We start from the raw sequence: 20,607 nt of genomic DNA, 5'->3' as shown, positions 1-20,607 counted from the left end.
TTATATCCATCCCACAAATCGTTGCGTTATGACTCCATTTGGAACATGAACAGGGTATACATTGTCCCAATAGTAATATCTACAACTGGTATCATTCCAAAAGCACTACACAATAGCAGTAAACAATTAGGGCTACACAGTAATATCTATGTAAATCTTCAAAAAGCTACAATACTAAACACCACTAGAATAGCCTGAAAGTTCCTAGCAATTGAGAAATGAGTGTGCTTGGCTCTGCCCATATCTCAGAGTTTTACCACCTTGAGCTGAGAACAAATTAATATTAATAATTAGTAAATACATTATACTGAGAACATGAATTGTATAGTCCTTGAAAGTGAGTCAGGTCATTGTTGAGTTACTCACGCTGGTTCAAGAGCCTGATTGTTGATGGATATTAAATTTCTGAACATGGTGGTGTGGGACCTAAAGCTCCTGTGCTTCGTTCCTGATGGTGGTAGTGAGAAGAGAGCATGGCCTGGATGGGAGGGGTTTCCTTAAAGCAGCGGTTCCCACCTGAGGTCCATAGACTCTTTGTTTAATAGCACTGGTCCACGGCATAAAAAAGGTTGAGAACCCTTGCCTTAGAGGCAGAGATCAGATTTCAGAATTGCCTGAGTACTGAGCTTTTTGTTTTGTTCTGCATTAGTTCTTCTGCCTCTTGCGCCTTCCTTCAGTAGCTTCCTGCTGTCACCTTGGAAAATGCGTCACATTTACCAAGCGCTGTTGTGTATGATGATCTACACTGGCAGGTGGGCTACGATGAGCTATCAGCACATGCTTTCTTGTGGCATTGTTACTGAAGGCTCCAAGGACTTTTGTAACTACGGTAGTGCTTTAGCCTCAGACTGTGGTTGTTCATCTGAACTCCGATTAGGGACTTGATGGTGAACTCTGTGTGGGAGTCACCATGTTCTACGAAAGGGGGAGGCTGGTTTAACCATCCTAATGCAACAGCTATAGTTGTCATAAGGCTCATTACTGGTTTATTTATATTTGAACAGGTAACCGGATCCTGACCCTGGGAGAGGTACCCAAGGACCAAGTTTATGGGCTGAAGTTGAAAGGGATTTCTATATGCTTCTCCATGTTGAAGGCAGCTCTTAGTGGCAACTACGTGAATTTTGGTGTCTTCCGTCTCTATGGTGACGATGCCCTCGACAACGCTTTGCAAACATTTATTAAGCTCCTGTTGTCGATCCCCCACAGTGATCTACTGGTGAGTGATTTCACTCTGCTGGCCTCTCCTTCCAACGTTGTCTTGTAGGGATGTATTCTTCACAAGATGGTGTTTGAGAGCAGAACAACTGGCACAGGCCAGATAGCTGAGGCCGCAAAGCACCTCTTGTTTAAGACAGCCCTTAGAAACATAGAAAACCTGCAGCACAATACAGGCCCTTCGGCCCACAAAGCTGTGCCGAACGTGTCCCTACCTTAGAACTACCTAGGCTTTACCCATAGCCCTCTATTTTCCTAAGCTCTATGTAGCCATCCAGGAGTCTCTTAAAAGACCCTATTACTCCTGCCTCCACCACCGCCGGTAGCCCATTCCACTCACCACTCTCTGCATAAAAAAAATAACAACTTACCCCTGACATCTCCTTTATACCTACTCCAAGCATCTTAAAACTATGCCCTCTCGTGCTAGCCATTTCAGCCCTGGTAGAAAGCCTCTGAGTATCCACACGATCAATGCCTCTCATTATCTTATACACCTCTATCATCCTCTGTCGATCCAAGGAGAAAAGGCCGAGTTCACTCAACCTATTCTCATAAGGCAAGCTCCCCAATCCAGGCAACATCCTTGTAAATCTCCTCTGCACCCTTTCTATGGTTTCCACATCCTTCCTGTAGTGAGGCGGACAGAACTGAGCACAGTACTCCAAGTGGGGACTGACTAGGGTCCTATACAGCTGCAACATTACCTCTCGGCTCTCAAACTCAATCCCACGGTTGATGAAGGCCAATGCACCATAAGCTTCTTAACCACAGAGTCAACCTGCATAGCAGCTTTGAGTGTCCTATGGACCTGGACCCCAAGATCCTTCTGATCCTCCACACTGCCAAGAGTCTTACCATTAATGCTATATTCTACCATCATATTTGACCTACCAAAATGAACCATCTCACACTTATCTGGGTTGAACTCTATCTGCCACTTCTCAGCCTAGTTTTGCATCCTATCAATGTCCTGTTGTAACCTCTGACAGCCCTTCACACTATCCACAACACCCCCAACCTTTGTGTCATTAGCAAAATTACTAACCTATCCCACCACTTCCTCATTCAGGTCATTTATAAAAATCACAAAGAGTAGGGGTCCCAGAACAGATCACTGAGGCACACCACTGGTTACTGACCTCCAGGCAGAATATGACCCGTCTACAACCACCCTTTGCCTTCTGTGGGCAAGCCAGTTCTGGATCCACAAAGCACAGTCCCCTTGGATCCCATGCCTCCTTACTTTCTCAATAAGCCTTGCATGGGGTACCTTATCAAATGCCTTGCTAAAATCCATAAACACTACATCTATGGCTCTATCTTCATCAATGTGTTTAGTCACATCCTCAAAAAATTCAAATCAGGCTCATAAGGCACGACCTGCCTTTGACAAAGCCATGCTGACTATTCCTAATCATATTATGCCTCTCCAAATGTTCATAAATCCTGCCTCTCAGGATCTTCTCCATCAACTTACCAACCACTGAAGTAAGACTCACTGGCCTATAATTTCCTGGGCTATCCCTACTCCCTTTCTTGAATGAGCAAACAAGATCCGCAACCCTCCAATCCTCTGGAACGTCTCCCGTCCTCATTGATGATGCAAAGATCATTGCCAGAAGCTCAGCAATCTCCTCCCTCGCTTCCCACAGTAGCCTGGGTACATCCCGTCCGGTCCCGGTGACTTATCCAACTTGATGCTTTCCAAAAGCTCTAGCACATTCTCTTCCTTAATATCTACATGTTCAAGCTTTTCAGTCCACTGCAAGTCATCCCTACAATTGCCAAGATCTTTTTCCATAGTGAATACTGAAGCAAAGTATTCATTAAGTACCTCCACTATTTCCTCCGGTTCCTCACACTTCCAGTGTCACACTTGATTGGTCCTTGCTGGACCCTTTTTGATTGTGATTTCTTTGTTGTTTCCAGTGACATAGGTTCTTTAACAGGACACAGAAGAGTACAAGCTCTTCAGCTCATGATGTTGTGCTGACCTTTTAACCTACTCCAAAATTAATCTAACCCTTTCCTCCTGTATAGCCCTCCATTTTTTCTTGATCTATCTGCCTGTCTGAGAGTTTAAATGCCCCTAATGTATCTGGCTTTACCACCAACCATGGCAGAATGTTCCTGTACCTACCACTCAGTATATTTTTAAAAAAAGCTATCTCTAAAATCATGCCTATACTTTCCTCCAATCATCTAAAATTATGTCCTCTTGTATTTAACATTTTCACCCTGAGAAAAAGTCTCTGTCCACTCTGTCATGCCTCTTATCATCTTTTACACCTCTATCATGTCACCTCTCATCCTCCTTTGCTCCAAAGAGAAGAAAAAACTGTTCATTCAACCTTTCTTCATAAGACATGCTCTCTAATCCAGGCAACATCCTGGTAAGTCTCCTCTGCACCCTCTCTAAAGCTTCCACATCCTTTTTATAATGAGGTGACCAGAACTGAATACCCCAAGTGTGGTCTAACCAGCTACAACGTTACCTTGTGGTTGTTGAACACAATTACCCTGACTGATGAAGACCAGCACAGCTTCTTAGCCACCCTATCAACTTGCACAGCAACTTTGAGGGGTCTATGAACATGGACCCCAATATCCCTCTGTTCCTTCTGTAAGCTATTGATTTCCCAATGCCAAGGTATGACATACAACATGGTGCCTGAATTCCACTCAGCATAGAACAGTACAGCACAGGAACAGGGCCTTCGGCCCATAATGCTGTGCTGAACCAGTTAGATCATCAAGACCTGTGTGGTTGAGTGTGTGTCTATGAGAACATGCTGGACATGCCCAAACCAAAAGACATGGATGAACCAGGAGGTTCATAGTCGGCTGAGGGCTAGATTTCTGGCAGTAAAGTCCAGTGATCCAGACCTATACAAGGTCAGTGGACGACCTATGGAAGGCTCTTTCAAAAGCGAAAACAATTTAGATTGAAGTTACAGACGGAGTCAGATGGACGTTAGCTCTGACAGTGTTTGCAGGCTGTTACTTCCTAACATCATGAATGGCTGTGATGCTTCACTCCCAGATGAGCTTAAAGCCTCATGTGCATGCTTTGAAAAGGAAAATAAAACTACACCTGTGTGAATCCCTGCAGCATCTGGTTACCCTGTGATCTCTGTCTCAGAGGCCAACATCAGAACATCTTTCAAGAGGGTGAACCCTCACAATGCATCAGGTCCTGATGGTGTACCTGGTAGAGCGCTGAAAACGTGTGCCAACCAACAGACCACGTTCAAGGACATTTTCAATCTCTCACTACTGCACTTGGAGGTTCCCACCTGCTTCAAAAGGGCAACAATCAAACCAGTGCCCAAGAAGAGCAGGGTGAACTGACTCAACGACTATTGCCCAGTGGCACACAGGACTACCGTGATGAAATGCTTTGAGAGGTTTGTCATGGCCAGAATCAACTCCCGCCTAAGCAAGGACCTGGACCCTCTGCAATTTGTCTATTGCCACAACAGGTCTCCAGCGATTGCAATTTTAGACTTCCTCACTGTGAGACCGCTGTCTGTGTGGATGGAAAATAACATCTCCGCGCTGGCAATCAACACTAGTGCACCTCAAGGATGCGTGCCTAGCCCACTGCTCTACTCTACGCCCATGACTGTGTGGCTAGGCACAAATTCCATCTATAAAATTGCCGATGACACTACTGTTTGGTGATGAGAAGACATACAGGAGTGAGATAGATCAGCTGGTTGAGTGGAGTCACAACAAAAACCTTAGACTCATCGTAAGTAAAACCAAGGGTTTGATTGTGAACTTTAGGTGAGGGAACACACACCAGTCCTCATTGAGGGATCAGAAGTGGAAAGGATGGAAAGTTTCAAATTTCTGGATGTCAGTATCTCTGAAGATCTGTTTTGGGCCCAAACATATTGATGCATTGTGAAGAAGGCATGACAGTGGCTATATTTCATTAGGAGCTTGAGAAGACTTGGTATATCACCAAAGGCTCTCAAATTTCTACAGTTGGAGAGCATTCTAATAGGTTGCATCACTGTGTGGCATGGAGGGAGCCACTGTACAGGACTGGAAAAAGCTGCAGAAAGCTGCAAACTCAGACAGCTCCATCACAGGCACTAGCCTCCCCAGCATCCAGAACATCTTCAAGGAACAATGCCCCAAAAAGGAGGAAACCATCATTATGAATCCCCATCACCCAGAACATGTTCTCATTGCTGCCTTTGAGGAGGTACAGGAGTCTGAAGACACACACTCAACATTTCTTCCCCTCCGCCATCAGATTTCTGAATTGACAATAAACCCATGTACACTACCTCTGTATGTTTTTCTCTTTTTTATTTTGATTGCTTTTTGCACTATTATTTAGAGAGTGTGTGTGTGTGTATATATTTTTTTTGTAATTTATAGTTTGTCTTATTAAGTTTTGCAGCATAGTGCTACCACAAAACAACTAATTTCATGACATGTACCATGAAAAACCTGATTCAGATTCAGAGATCAGTAATCAAATGACCAACCAAGCTAATCTCTTCTGTCTACACAATGACTATATCCTTCCATTTCCCTCACATTCATGTGCCTATCTAAATGTTTTAACAGTCCCTAATGTATCTGCCTTCACCACCACCCCAGGCAACCAGCATTCTCGGAGAAAGAGAGCTTGCCCCTCACAACTTTAAATAGACCCCCCTCTCACCTTAAATGTGTACCCTCTGGCATTGGACAGTTCAATCCTGGGGAAAAATACACCATCTGCCTACACTGTCTATGCCTTTCATATTCTTGTAAACCTTTATCAGATCTCCACTCAGCATATGCCACTCTGGAGAAAATAATTCAGATTTCTTCAACCTCTTGTTATAGCACATGCCCTCTAATCCAGGTAACATTCTGGTAAACCTCTTTTGCATCCTCTCCAAAGCCTCGACATCCTTTCTATGTAATACTCCAGATGTGACTTAACTAGAGTTATATAAAGTTCTCATTACCTTCTCATTTTTGAAAATGCCTCTATATATAAAGGCAAGCGCGCCATAATCCCTTCTTAACCACCCTATCAGCACTTTCAGGGAGCTATGGACTTGGACCTGAAGATCCTATGCCTGTCCCTCTATACCTTAACAGTATAAATTCTCTTTACATTTGACTTGCCAAAGTGCAACACTACAAATTTGTCGGTGTTAAACTTCATCTGCCACTCCTCCATTATATTAAAATTTGTAAAACATTGGATTAATGTCTGGAGGGTGAAGTGACAATTTAATTCTTTCTGAACTCTTAGCGTGTGGGGTCTGTATGGCTGTTAGTAGGTAACGTTTGCACCGTGTCTGTACAGTGTAAACACTGTTAGTGTCTGTAGAATGTTTATGTTTAGCAGCTAGATTCTTTCTTCGTCATGCACAATTAACATGAGGAACAGAAAGAGCATACAACAAAGCAAAAATTAGTGGGAAAATAGAGGATTGGGAAGTTTTTAAAAACCTACAGAGAGCAACTAAAAAAAATCATAAGGGAAAAGATGATCTATGAAAGCAAGCTAGCAAATAATATCAAACTGGATGCTAAAAGTTTTTTCAAGTATGTTAAAAATAAAAGAGAAATAATGGTGAGCAAGGAGATGGCTGATGAACTAAATGGGAATTTTGCACCAGTCTTCACTGTGGAAGACACTAGCAGTATGCCTGATGTAGTGTGTGAAGGAAGAGAAGTGGGTGCAGTTACTGTTACAAGAGAGAAGGTGCTCAAAAAGCTGAAAGACCTAAAGGTACATAAGTCACCCAGACCAGAGGAACTGCACCCTACGGTTCTTAAAGAGGTAGCAGTAGAGACTGTGGTAGCATTAGAAATGATCTTTCAAATATTATTGGACTCTGGCATGATGCCAGAGGACTGGAAAATTGCAGATGTCACTCCACTCTTTAAGAAAGGAGGAAGGCAGCAGAAAGGAAATTATAAACCAGGTAGCCTGACTTAAGTAGTTGGGAAGATGTTAGAGTCAATTGTTAAGAATGAGGTGATGGAGTACTTGGTGACACAGGACAAGATAGTACAAAGTCAGCGTGGTTTCCTTCAGGGAAAATCCTGCCTGACGAACCTGTTGGAATTCTTTGAGGAGATTACAAGTAGAATAGATAAAGGGGATGCAACATGTCGCATATTTGGACTTTGAGAAGGCCTTTGACAAGGTGCCACACATGAGGCTGTTTACCAAGTTAAGAGCCCATGGTATTATAAGAAAGTTACTAACATGGTTAGATCATTGGCTGATTGGTAGGAGGCAGCGAGTGGGAATAAAAGGATCCTCTTCTGGTTGGCTACCAGTGACTAGTGGTGTTCCGCAGGGGTCAGTGTTGGGACCACTTCTTTTTATGCTGTATATAAATGATTTAGATGATGGAATAGATGGCTTTGTTGCCAAGTTTGCACAGGATATGAAGATTGGTGGAGGGGCAGGTAGTGTTGAGGAAGCAGGTAGGATGCAGAAGGACTTAGATTAGGAGAATGGGCAAGAAGTGGCATCAAACATTACGGGAAGAAGGCCAGGAACTGGGGTTGAGGAGGAGAATTAAAAAAAGGATCAGCCATGATTGAATGGCGGAGCAGACTCGATGGGCCAGATGGCCTAATTCTGCTTGTATGTCTTATGGTTTTGTGTCTGTTAATGACTAAATGTCAATTTGGCTTGATGGATTTTTTTTTGGATTTTGGCTTATCACTTATATGTAATATTAATGCCCTTTTTTTAAATCCAAAGGAATGTGTCCAAAACATTAGTGAACTAATAGATTAGACATTGTAACGGTTACTCCTCACCCATTAGTCCACGGGTGTTTTGGACACAATATTTATGAGGGTATGCTGAACACTGTTAATGGACCTTCTCCAAAGTCACGACATCCTTTCTAGAGTGGGATACCAGAATGGTAGGCAATACTCCAGATGTGGCCTAACTAGAGTTTTATAAAGCTGCAACATAACCTCCTAACTTTTGAGTTCAATGCCTCGACTAGTAAGCATGCCCTATGCTTTCTTAACCACCCTATGTAGGCATTTTCAGGGAGCTATGAACTTGGGCCCTAAGATCCCTCTACTCATCTAAATTGTTATGGGTATTGCCCTTAACAGTGTACTGTCTCTTGACCAACCAAGATGCAACCCTTCACATTTGGCCAGTTTATACTCCACCTGCCATTTCTCCACCCATTTCTCCACCCATTTCTGCAACTGATCTATATTCCGCTCTATTCTTTGCCAGTCTTCTATACTACCCACAACACAATCAATCTTCATATCATCTGCAAGTTTACTAACCCACCCATTTACATTTTCATCCATATCATTTATATGCATCACAAGCACCAGAGGTCCCAGTACTGATCTCTGCTGAACACCACTAATCACAGACCTCCAGCTAGAAAAAGTCCCTTCGACTACTACTCTCTGTTTTCTATAAGTAAGCCCATTCTGAATCCAGTCTTCCAATTCACCATGGATCCCATGAATATTGACCTTCTGGTTGAGCCCCCCATGAGGGACTTTGTCAAATGCTTTATTAAATTCCATGTCAATGTGATAAAAATCCATGTAGAAATGGCACTGATGTCATTAGTCACACTGGAGCAGTGGTTTCCAACCTTTTTTATGCCATGGACTCTTACCATTAACAGAGAGGTCTGTGGACCTCAGGTTGGGCACCCCTCCCTGCACTGGGGGAATGTCTTGTGTCAGCTTCCTTCAGTTCCTCATTGAAGTGCATCACACAGAGCTTCCTGTGTCCTGTGGGAGGAGTAAATGTGTCTATGTCCTGGGCTGACCATATTCTTTAGCAAGGAAAGGAAGTTAAACTGCAAAGGAACTTTTTCCAGCCAATCACCCTATTGTATCCAAATTCTGTGTTTCAACAAAGAACTGTGAAATGAATTCACTTTACCTCTGTAACCATAGAATCTTGGAGCACAGAAGAGGACCTTTGGGTGTATTGGGTGTTTGATGGCAACACACAGTGGCCAAGGGTTCTGTTTCCATGCTGTATGTGACTGTGACAGACCAGTCCATAGTAACCGCATTCCTGCATCTGTTATTCCTTCAAAAGATATAATAGTCCTTACCTCAACTGCTCCTAGTAGTACAGCACACAATGGGCATCAAAGCTTGCTATAGTCTTTCCCTACTCCATTGAATTTCTAACCTTAAAAGTCTTTGAAACCATTCTGCAATTTAATGCTGGTTGTAAGTCAAACCAGGGTATGTTTTGTACCATCAATTGTCGAGCTCTGGGGAGTGTTGTGAAACAGAGCGACCTACGAGTACGTGTGCATAGTTTGTTGAAAGCAACATCGCAGGTAGAAAAAGTGGTGAAGAAGATGTTTGCCATGCTGACCTTCATCAGTCAGGGCATCGAATATAAATATAGGAGTTACGATGTTGTGCTGCATTTGTATAGGACATTTGATGAGACTGTAATTTTGGAATATTGTGTACGGCTTGGTTACCTTATTATAGGAAAGACACAATTGTACTGGAAGTATTGCAGTCAAGATTTACGAGGATGCCAACATATGGTGCCTATAAAAAGTATTTACCCTCCTTGGAAGTTTTCATGTTTTACAACATTGAATCACAGTGGATTTAATTTGGCGCTTTTTTTTTGACATGGATCAACAGAGAAACTCTTTCCTGTCAAAGTGAAAATAGATATCTACAAAGCAATCTAAATTAATTACAAATATAAAACAAAATAATTGATTGCACAAGTATTCACCCCCTTCTAGTCAGTATTTAGTAGATGTACCTTTGGCAGCAATTACAGCCTTGAGTCTCTGTGGATAGGTCTCTATCAGCTTTGCACATCTGGATACTGCATGTTTCCCCCATTCTTCTTTACAACACTGCCGAAGCTCTGTCAGATTGCATAGGGATTGTTAGTGATGATCATGGCGTCACTCTAGACTCAACAAGAAGCTCAGAGGCCTCTGCCTTCACTCTGCTTTGTGTAGCTGGATCCTGGACTTCCTGTCAGATCGCCGGCAGGTGGTAAGAGTGGGCTCCCTCACCTCTGCCCCTCTGACCTTCATCGCAAGTGTCTCTCGGGGCTGTGTATTAAGCCTCCTCGTTTACTCTCTGTAAACCCATGACCGTGTCGCCATCCACAGCTCCAACCTGCTAATTGAATTTGCTGATGACACTACACAGATTGGCCTAATCTCAAATAATAATGAGGCACCCTACAGAGAAGAAGTTGCAACCCTGTCACAGTGGCGTCAAGAAAACAAGCTCTCCCTCAACGTCGGAAAACCAAGGGAGCTGGTTGCGAACTACAGGAGGAATGGAGACAGGCTAGCCCCTATTAACATCAATGGATCTGGGGTTGAGGGTGAACAGCTTTATGTTCTCACATGGTCTGTACATACTGTCTGTGTGGTGAAAAAGGCATAATAGTTTGGTATGGGCCCCCAAATCCTAAGAACTCGCTATAGAGGCACAATTGAGATCATCTTGATTGCCTGCATCAGTGCTTGGTATGGGAACTGTATTTCCCTCAGTGCAGGACTCTGCAGAGAGTGGTGCAGACAGCCCAGCGCATCTGTAGATGTGAACTTGCCACTATTCAGGACATTTACAAAGACAGGTGTGTAAAAAGGGCCTGAAGGATCATCGGGGACCCAAGTCACCAGAACCACAAACTGTTCCAGCTGCTACCATCCAGGAAATGGTCTCTATTTTCTGAAGAGACTGAGGTCCTTTAACATCTGTCGGACGATGCTGAGGATGTTCTATGAGTCTGTGGTGGCCAGTGCTATTATGTTTGCTGTTATGTGCTGGGGCAGCAGGCTGAGGGTAGCAGACACCAACAGAATCAACAAACTCATTCGTAAGGCCGGTGATGTCGTGGGGATGGAACTGGACTCTCTCACGGTGGTGTCTGAAAGGAGGATGCTGTCCAAGTTGCATGCCATCTTGGTCAATGTCTCCCATCCACTACATAATGTACTGGTTGGGCACAGGAGTACATTCAGCCAGAGACTCATTCCACCGAGATGCAACACAGAGCGTCATAGGAAGTCATTCCTGCCTGTGGCCATCGAACTTTACAACTCCTCTCTTGGAGGGTCAGACACCCTGAACCAATAGGCTGGCCCTGGACTTATTTCCTGGCATAATTTACACATTATTATTTAATTATTTGTGGTTTTATATTGCTATATTTATACTCTATTCTTGGTTGGTGCAACTGTAACAAAACCCAATTTCCCTCGGAATCAATAAAGTCTGACTGTGGCTAAAAGCCAGGACCAACAGGCTCAGGACAGCTTCTCCCACAGGCCATCAGACTGTTTAACATGCTGACCCCTGTGTTTGTTTGTTATATCGACTATCCTGTTGTACATACTGTTTATTATAAATTACTATAAATTGCACGTTTAGATGGAGATGTAATATAAAGATTTTTATTCCTCATGTATATGAAGGATGTAAGCTTTGGCATTATGCTTTGGGCCAGTGTCTTGCTGGAAAACAAATAGTTGCCAACTCGCAGTTCTCCTGCAGACTGCATCAGATTTTCCTCCAGGATTTCCCTGTATTTTGCTGCATTCATTTTACCCTCTACCTTAACAAGCCTTCCAGAGCCAGCCGCAGTGAAGCATCCCCACAGCATGATGCAGCACCATCATGCTTCACGGTAAGAATGGTGTGTTTTTGATTATGTGCGGTATTTGGCTTACGCCAAACATGTCATTTAGTCTGGTGGCCAAAAAGCTCAATTTTGGTTTCATCAGACCAAAGAATCATCTTCCAGCTGACTTCAGCCAACATTTTATGTGAGTTTTTTTCAACAGTGGTTTTCTCTTTGCCACTCTTCCATAAAGCTGCAATTGATGAAGCACCCGGGCAACAGTTGCTGTATACACAAATAAATATTTATGCAATTAATTAGTTTCTGTTTTATATTTGTAATTAATTTAGATCACTTCGTAGAGATCTGTTTTCACTTTGACATGAAAGAGTCTTTTTTCTGTTGATCAATGTCAAAAAAGACAAATTAAGTCCACCTTGATTCAATGTTGTAAAACAATAAAAGATGAACATTTCCTAGGGGGTGCATACTTTTTATAGGCACTGTATCTCAGAGGCCTGAGTTTCTGGGAGTAATTGGGCAGGCTTGATATGTAGGATACTGAGGGATGACCTTCCAGAGGTGAATAAAAACTTATCGGTAGGGTGAGCACACATTGTCTTTTTCCCAGGGAAGGGGAACTTAGAAAAAAAGCTAGAGAGCATAGGTTTGAGTAAAGAAGTGAAAGATTTTAAATGGATCTGAGGGGTAAGTCCTTCACGCAGTGGGTAATGCATATGTATATGAAGTATATATGGAACGAGCTAGCAGAGGAAGATACAATAACAACATTAAGAAGACCTCTGGTGAAATACGTGGGCAGGAGGAGTTTCGAGAGATACGGGCTAAACACGTGCAAATGGGACTAACATGCTGGGCATCATAGTCAGCATGGATGATTTGGGCCAAAGGGCCTGTTTCCATGCTACATTACTCTGACTCATTGTTTCGTTATTTTTCCCTAGGATTATCCCAAACTCAGTCAGTCTTACTATTCTTTGTTAGAAGTTCTCACTCAAGACCACATGAACTTTATAGCCAGTTTGGAGCCCCACGTTATCATGTACATTCTGTCCTCGATTTCAGAAGGTCTCACTGCACTGGGTGAGTAAATCACTTTTTTATTGCTGTGGCTGTAGTCCTTGTTTTTCTTTCTTGTATGCCCCTCAACATGGGAACAATGTCCAAGCCAAGCTTGTCATAACTCCCTGCCAACAGCATCTTGATCTGCTTCTCTCTGGGGTTTTGCATTCATCAAGCTTGGGACGTCTGCCAAGAGGGCCAGTTCCAACTCGTGGTCTCCTGCTGGGACCAACTTGCTGGGCTCATCCTGCTGGGCTCATCCAGTTCAACTCGTTGATCAGGTACTGCTCTACTGCTATAGACCTGGAGATAGCAGAAGGTTGTTCAATGCAAGCTAAGAAAAACATGGTTAAATGAGTACAATGAAAACAGCTAGGTGATTGATTTGGTTGTCCGTCATATCCGACGATGATAGAGAAACCTGTCCTGGAGAGTTTTTAAAGGGGAAAACCCACTGCACTGGGGTAGTTCTACTCTCTGAACTTGGAGCTCTGGGTCCAGTACTATGAGTAGTAATCATAACTGAGAAATTGTGTGGTTGCAGTGGATGATCATGACTACTTCTGTGCCTTGTCGTGCCCTTCGCTCTCCACGAGGTATTGCAGAACCATGTTCATGTTAAATATCATTTTAGATCTCATCAGCCCAGTTTGACTTTAATGCTAGGACAGATGTGTCCCTATCTCACTGGGGTGTGTAGGAGGTCCATCAGCTACCCTCACCATGTTTAGCCCACCTGTCGAAGTGGTGTATAGGGGTGTGGCCACTGTTGCATGTATATAGCTACTTAGAGCCACAGGAAAGAATTGGGTGTCCGGTGGGGACCAAAGGTGACTGCGCTGCTCCAACAAGGGCACAGCAAGCCCCTGCACCAGAGATGCTACCCCTCCCTGGATACACCATACAAATAATGTGTTTGAAGGTAAATACTAGTTATGACATGCTTCCATTAGTGTCCAATTAATCTTAATGTTAGTTGGAGATGGTTGAATGAACTTTGGTTTAATGTCTCTGACTATGCAAGCTCCATCAGTAGTACTGTGGAAGTGCCAGTCCAAATGAAATACTCCAGCCTCCAGCAGACCAAAGGCACGAGTGCAGTATACTGAACCACACTGAATCAGAATCATGACTGTAAATCATAGGAACAGAATTTTCAACTTGGCCAATCAAGTCTGCTCCATCATTCCACCATGGCTGATCCGCTATCCTTCTCAACCCTGTTCTCCTACCTTCTCTGTGTAACCTTTGACGCCCTGTCTAACCAAGAACCTATCAACCTCTGCTTTAAGTATACTCAATGACTTGGCAGCTGTTCTATGGCAATGAATTCACAGATCCACCACACTCTGCCTAAAGAAATTCCTCACCTTTGTTCTAAATGGATGCCCCTCTATTCTGAGGCTGTCTCCTCTGGTCCTAGACTCGCCCACTATAGGAAACATCTTTTCCACATACATTCTGTCTTGGCCTATTCGGTAGGCTTCAATGAAATCCCCCACTGCATTTTTCTAAACTCCAGTGAGTAGAGCCCAAGGGCCATCAAATGCTCCTCCTGGAAGAAAATGTTCGTGAACCTTCTCTGGACCCTCTCTAATGCCAGTACATCTTTTCTTCGATAAGGCTCCCAAACTGTTCACCATACTCCAGGTGCAGTCTAACCAGTGCCTTATAAAGCCTCAGCATCACATCCTTACTCTAGTCTTCTTGAACTGAATGCTAACATTGCAGTTGGCTTCCTTACCACGGACTAGTCCTGCAAGTTAACCTTTAGGGAATGCTGCACAATGATTCCCAAGTCCCTTTGCACCTCTGAGTTTTGAATTTCTCTTTTTTTGAAAATAGTCTATGCCGTTATTCCTTCTACCAAAGTGCATGATCATACACTTCCCAACACTTCTTAGCCCATTCTCCCAATCAGCAAGTCCTGCAGACTCCCTGCTTCCTTGACACTACCTGCCTGTCCACCTATCTTCATATTGTCTGCAAACCTGGCCACAAAGCCATCAATTCCATCATCCACATAGTTGACATTGTAACATAAAAAGAAGTGGTCTCAGCACCGACCCCTGCAAAACACCACATCACTGGCAGCCAGAAAAGGTTCCCTTTATTCCCACTCTTTGCCTCCTGTCAATCAGCCAATTTTCTATCCATGCTAGTATCTTTCTTGTAATACCATGGGTTCTTAGCTTGGGTTTAGCAGCCTCATGTGGGGCACTTTGTCACAGGTCTTCTGAAAATGTGCTGTAATAAGTTTTCTATGTTTCTAACATCTCTAACAAAGCTGCCAGCAAAGATATTGGTCCCCCTCGGGTTCAGGTGTAACCCTCCCTTTTTGTACAGGCCATACCTTCCCCACAAGGGTTCCCAATGATCTAGAAATCTTTGAAACCCTGCCTGTACGCTACTACTTCAGCCACACATTCACCTGTACCGCTATCCTATTCCTGCCTTGACTAGCACAATCCAGAGATTACTACCTTGTAAGTCCTGTCCTTCAGCCTGTTCCCTAACTCCGCAATTCGGTGCCCTTTCTACTGATGAAGTCATCAGGAAGATCATCAGGAAGCCCTCTGTTGGTCAGGATTGACCATGGATATTGAGTCCTAGCTGTCTAGATATGCAAGCTAGGGCAGTACAATATGGAGAGCAAGCTGTTGCCGATACTGCAGGCACCTCCTTTCTACGTAGCTGATGAATCCAAATGAATGGCAGAGACAATATAATTTAGCACCAACAGCATTGCAGGAGTTGCCATTGTGCATTTATCTCAGGTGGGATTGCCTTAGGAACTTCAGCTGCAGATTTTTTCTTGGGGTTTACTCCTGAAGCCTTCCCCAAGCCTCAAGGCAGCGGAGGTTTGAGATCAGAATTTTCCTTCTCCTGGATGAGCTGCCAACCACGGCTGACGAGCCCCACCTGCCCAAAGCGACTGGTTTTAAGGAACCAGTAACCCCTTCTGGCAGTAGGAACATTTCCACCGGGCTTAGTAGCTAAGCCACAAATGAAGAGCAGGAGCTGGAATTGAATGACCTTGAATGAAGGTGTTGACAGTATTGAATAGGTAGTAGGACCTTATCCTCAATACCTCCCCTGGTATATAACAAGCTTAAGGAACCAATGGAGGCTGTTTGGTACCCTGAAATCCCACATCTTACAGGGGGAGCATTCCACTGCCAGAACAGCCATCCTGCCTACACTTGTTATACCTCCAGCTTCTCAAACTAAAGTTCTAGCCCGCACCTGTTCTCTCCCAAGCCATTGAGCCAAAGCCTGACCGTTCACATAATTACTGCTCTTCTCAAACCTCACTTCTTTTTATTGTTCTTGCTAATTAACTCTAGTTACTATTAACCCAAGCAATCTCCTGCTCCACAGACAAGTCCCGAAAGAATTATTATCACTGACATACTGTATGTCATAAATTTAGTTATGCAGCAGTGCAGTGCTATACACAAAATATGCAATAAAATACAACTTATATATATAAAACACCTCCCCCCCCCCCTTTTTCCGGGATTCTCAATAGATGTGGCTTGTTGGCCTCTCGCTAATAGCGCTGGACCCAGCAGTGAGAAAACTACCTTTTCTCAAGTTCCATATGTCTAGGGTAGATATGACTTGTGTCCCACCAAACCCAGAAGGTTGGGGATATCTCACCCACCCGAACCCCAGTTTGTGTGAATACTGTGTAATTGTGGCCCCCATGCAATCGCCCGTCAGCAAGGAATAACAGGCTGTACACTGCATACAGTTATTGAGAAAGTATGGGTGTTAACTTAACCAAAAAGTTATTAAAGAAAAGAAAAAAATGAAAGGACCCATCATAATTAAAACAATCAAATGTGCACAGGTAGGAGCTCAAATCTTCCAAAAGCCAATGTGCCCGATGTACTCACAACGGCAACTCCCTATTCACCAATCACCGGTAGAACTCCCCGTCTTCTGATCCATTCAATCATGCATTCCCGTGGATCAAATCCTACGACCGGTTCTCTCAAGTTTCTTCTCTCTCCATCTCCCGCAACAAAAGACCTCGACCTACCACAGTGTCCATCACAAAACCTACCCCACCCCACCCCAGCGTTCTCTAGAACCTTCTCCCGGTTCCACCATCCAGATTGGATCACACAACTTCCCTAAGTGTGAGCATCACAGCCCCTTATCTTTAATGATAATCCAAATACTACCAGCAGAACACAGTGCTTCTACAGAAAAACCATTATGTGAAATGCCCTACAACAGTAGCAGTAAGAACTTTCCCAGGGCATTAGATAATATACGTATATTAAATACGTACTGTAAAATGAGAGCGAAGGTAGTGAAGTGATATTTTCCTGCCTGTGAAGTGATTTGGATCATCTCCATTTTGCCTACTGGCACACTGGTCCACAGCAACAGTCTTCATTCAACTGTGGAATATCTGGACAGCAAAGATGGTCTTGATGCGACTGTGGCTTAGCTTTCAATTCCATCATCCCTTCAAAATGCAGTCTTTCATTGATTCTATTCTGGTTATTGGATTTACTGCGCATGGACGCAAGAGAGTGCATCTCAGGTTTATATATGGTGACGTAGATGTACTTTGAACTTTGATTGTTGATGGGTTCAGAAATCCAATGACGTTGGAGAAAAGGCTTTCCTAAAATGTTCAGTGTGTGTCTTTGGGCTCCTGTACACCACCTTGGTGGTAGCAATGAGAAGAAAGCATATACTGGGTGATTGGGGTTCTCAATGACTGAAGCCACTTTTTTCAGGCATTGCCTTTGAACATGTCCTCGGTGACGGGGAGGCCAGTGGCCGTGATGAAGCTAGCTGAGTTCACAACCCTCTGCAGCTTCTTCCGACCCTGTGCATCAACCCCTCTGTACCAGAAGGTGATGCAATGAGTCAGAATGCTCTCCACAGTACATCTGTAGAAAATTACCAGTTTTTGGTGAAATACCAAATCTCCTCAAGCTCCCAATGAAATATGGAAGCTGATGTGCCCTCTTCATAATTCCACTGGGACTGGATGTAAGGTAATAAGAGAGGTAGAGAATGGAACAGGAGCATATCTTTCAGCCCATGGTGTTGGGCCCAACTAACTAATATAACGATTAAATGCCTAACTAAACTGATCCTTTCTGCCTAAACTGTAACAATATCCCTCCATTCTCTAACGCCTTAAGGCCTCTATTGTTATCTGCCTCCATCACCCCAGCAATATATTCTGGGCATCCACCACTCTCTATAGAATAAAAACCTAGTCCTTGCACATCTAATTTGACTGTAAGCCCTGTGAAAGAAGCAAGCATGTGACGTTTTTTTGCCGGTGTGTTTCAGACACGATGGTGTGCACGGGCTGTTGTTCAAGTCTGGACCACATTGTAACGTACCTTTTCAAGCAGTTGTCCCGTAGCACGAAAAAGCGGACCACGCCGATATCACAGGAGAGCGACCGTTTCCTGCACATCATGCAGCAGCATCCTGAAATGATCCAACAGGTATGCACAGGGGGCACTGGGAAACTCAAATCTTTGTGGGCACTGCAGTTGTCATCTTTCATAGAAGAATGAATCTATGGCTTTCCACTTTATAGCAATATAGAACATTACGGTGTAATACAGTCCTTTCGGCCCACAATGTTTTGCCAACCCTTTGAGGAACAGTACCCTCCTTTCTTTAAAATCTCTGCAGCTTCAAATTCTAGTGCTTGTACCTGTTTGCAAACTGATTGGCATGAAAAGGGGCCATTGTCATGTTAGTAAATCTCAGGCTGTAGATCAGGGGTGGGTGGTTTGCTTTTCATCTCTACCAATATGAAAGCATTTCGAGTGGGTTAAGGATAAAATCGTCACAGATTTGTTTAAGGCATTCCACTTCCTATTTCACAATGTTGTGTCCTTTGAGCCTTCTCTCAGATCGGTCTCACCCTGCCCTCCCACATAGCCCTCCATTTTTCTTTCATCCATCTGCTCTGCACCTAAGAATTTTGTGTGTGTTTCTGTATAACTTTTTCTAATGTATAGAGAACATTGAACTGCACAATACAGGCCTTTTTGGCCCACAATATAGTGTCAACCCTCTAACCTATTCTAAGATCAATCTAATCCTTCCCTCCCATGTATCCCTCCATTTTTCTTTCATCTATGTGCCTAACTAAGAGCTTCTTAAATGCCCCTAATGTATCTGCCTCTACCACCATCCCTGGAAGTGCACCAGTCTGTGTGGGGGGGAAAAATTACCTTTGACATCCTCCCCTATACTTTGCTCCAGTCACGTATTAGCCACCTCCCTCTGCCCTAGGGATAAAATCTCTAGCTCTCCACTCGATCTATGCCTCTTATCATCATGTACATCTCCATCAAGTCTCCTCTCATCCTCCTTCACTTCAAAGGAACTAGCTTGCTCAACCTGTCCTCATAAGGCACGTTCTCTTTTGTTTAACTTGAGCAAGCATTATGTGCACTGAGGGGCAATGACGTTCACGTGTGTTTGGACTTCCAAAGGACAGGTAACTTAATAAGCTTTTTGACAATTTTAGGAGCTGTGGAATTGATGTGAAAGACGTTGAATGAATTGAAATTGGCAAAGGAAATGTAGTAATGCTGATTCTCAATGGAACCTAGGACACTGCAGACACACAAATGAAATTCAAAGATTTATGGAAGCTAAAACTTATTGCTAAGAAATGGAAAATAATTATATTTCATTCAGAAAAATGAGAAGCAACCTTATCTAAGGGGCTCAAGAGGGTACAGGAATAGAGTTGTCTGGGACTGTACATTGTGTGACAATGTTTCAAGATTTTGTTAATCAGGCTATCTCCAAGGATCCCTGGAACCGGAGGAAATAACGGAGGTATTAATGAATACTTTGCTTCAGTATTCACTATGGAAAAGGATCTTGGCGATTGTAGGGATGACTTACAGTGGATTGAAAAGCTTGAGCATGTAGCTATTAAGGAAGAAGATGTGCTGGAGCTTTTGGAAAGCATCAAGTTGGATAAGTCACCGGGACCGGACGGGATGTACCCCAGGCTACTGTGGGAAGCGAGGGAGGAGATTGCTGAGCCTCTGGCAATGATCTTTGCATCATCAATGAGGACGGGAGACGTTCCAGAGGATTGGAGGGTTGCAGATCTTGTTTGCTCATTCAAGAAGGGGAGTAGTGATAGCCCAGGAAATTATAGGCCAGTGAGTCTTACTTCAGTGGTTGGTAAGTTGATGGAGAAGATCCTGAGAGGCAGGATTTATGAACATTTGGAGAGGCATAGTATGATTAGGAATAATCAGCATGGCTTTGTCAAAGTTGTGCCTTACCAGCCTGATGGAATTTTTTGAGGATGTGACTAAGCACATTGATGAAGATAGAGCCGTAGATGTAGCGTATAAGGATTTCAGCAAGGCATTTGACAAGGTACCCCATATAAGGCTTATTGAGAAAGTAAGGAGGCATGGGATCTAAGGAGACCCTGCTTTGTGGATCTAGAACTGGCTTGCCCACAGAAGGCAAAGGGTGGTTGTAGACGGGTCATATTCTGCATGGAGGCCAGTGACCAGTGGTGTGCCTCAGGGTTCTGTTCTGGGACCCCTACTCTTTGTGATTTTTATAAATGACCTGGATGAGGAAGTGGAGAGAATGGGTTAGTAAATTTGCTGATGACACAAAGTTTGGGGGTGTTGTGGATAGTGTGGAGGGCTGTCAGAGGTTAC

General features: G+C 43.7%; 1 protein-coding gene across 1 annotated transcript in view; it reads left to right on the top strand.

Annotated features, from left to right (window-relative positions):
- xpo7 (exportin 7) overlaps positions 1 to 20,607 on the top strand; it is a 169,539-nt gene that overhangs the window by 134,735 nt on the left and 14,197 nt on the right. Inside the window, exons 23-25 of the mRNA XM_072266817.1 lie at positions 1,005 to 1,219; positions 12,790 to 12,928; positions 18,236 to 18,396. Coding sequence (XP_072122918.1) covers positions 1,005 to 1,219; positions 12,790 to 12,928; positions 18,236 to 18,396 — 515 coding nt within the window. The remainder of the gene's footprint in view (positions 1 to 1,004; positions 1,220 to 12,789; positions 12,929 to 18,235; positions 18,397 to 20,607) is intronic.

This window comes from Mobula birostris, chromosome 8 (assembly GCF_030028105.1).
Source record: "Mobula birostris isolate sMobBir1 chromosome 8, sMobBir1.hap1, whole genome shotgun sequence".
NCBI classification, from domain to species: domain Eukaryota; kingdom Metazoa; phylum Chordata; class Chondrichthyes; order Myliobatiformes; family Myliobatidae; genus Mobula; species Mobula birostris.
Note: the sequence above shows the minus strand (reverse complement) of the source record. Positions and strands in the feature narration are given on the sequence as shown.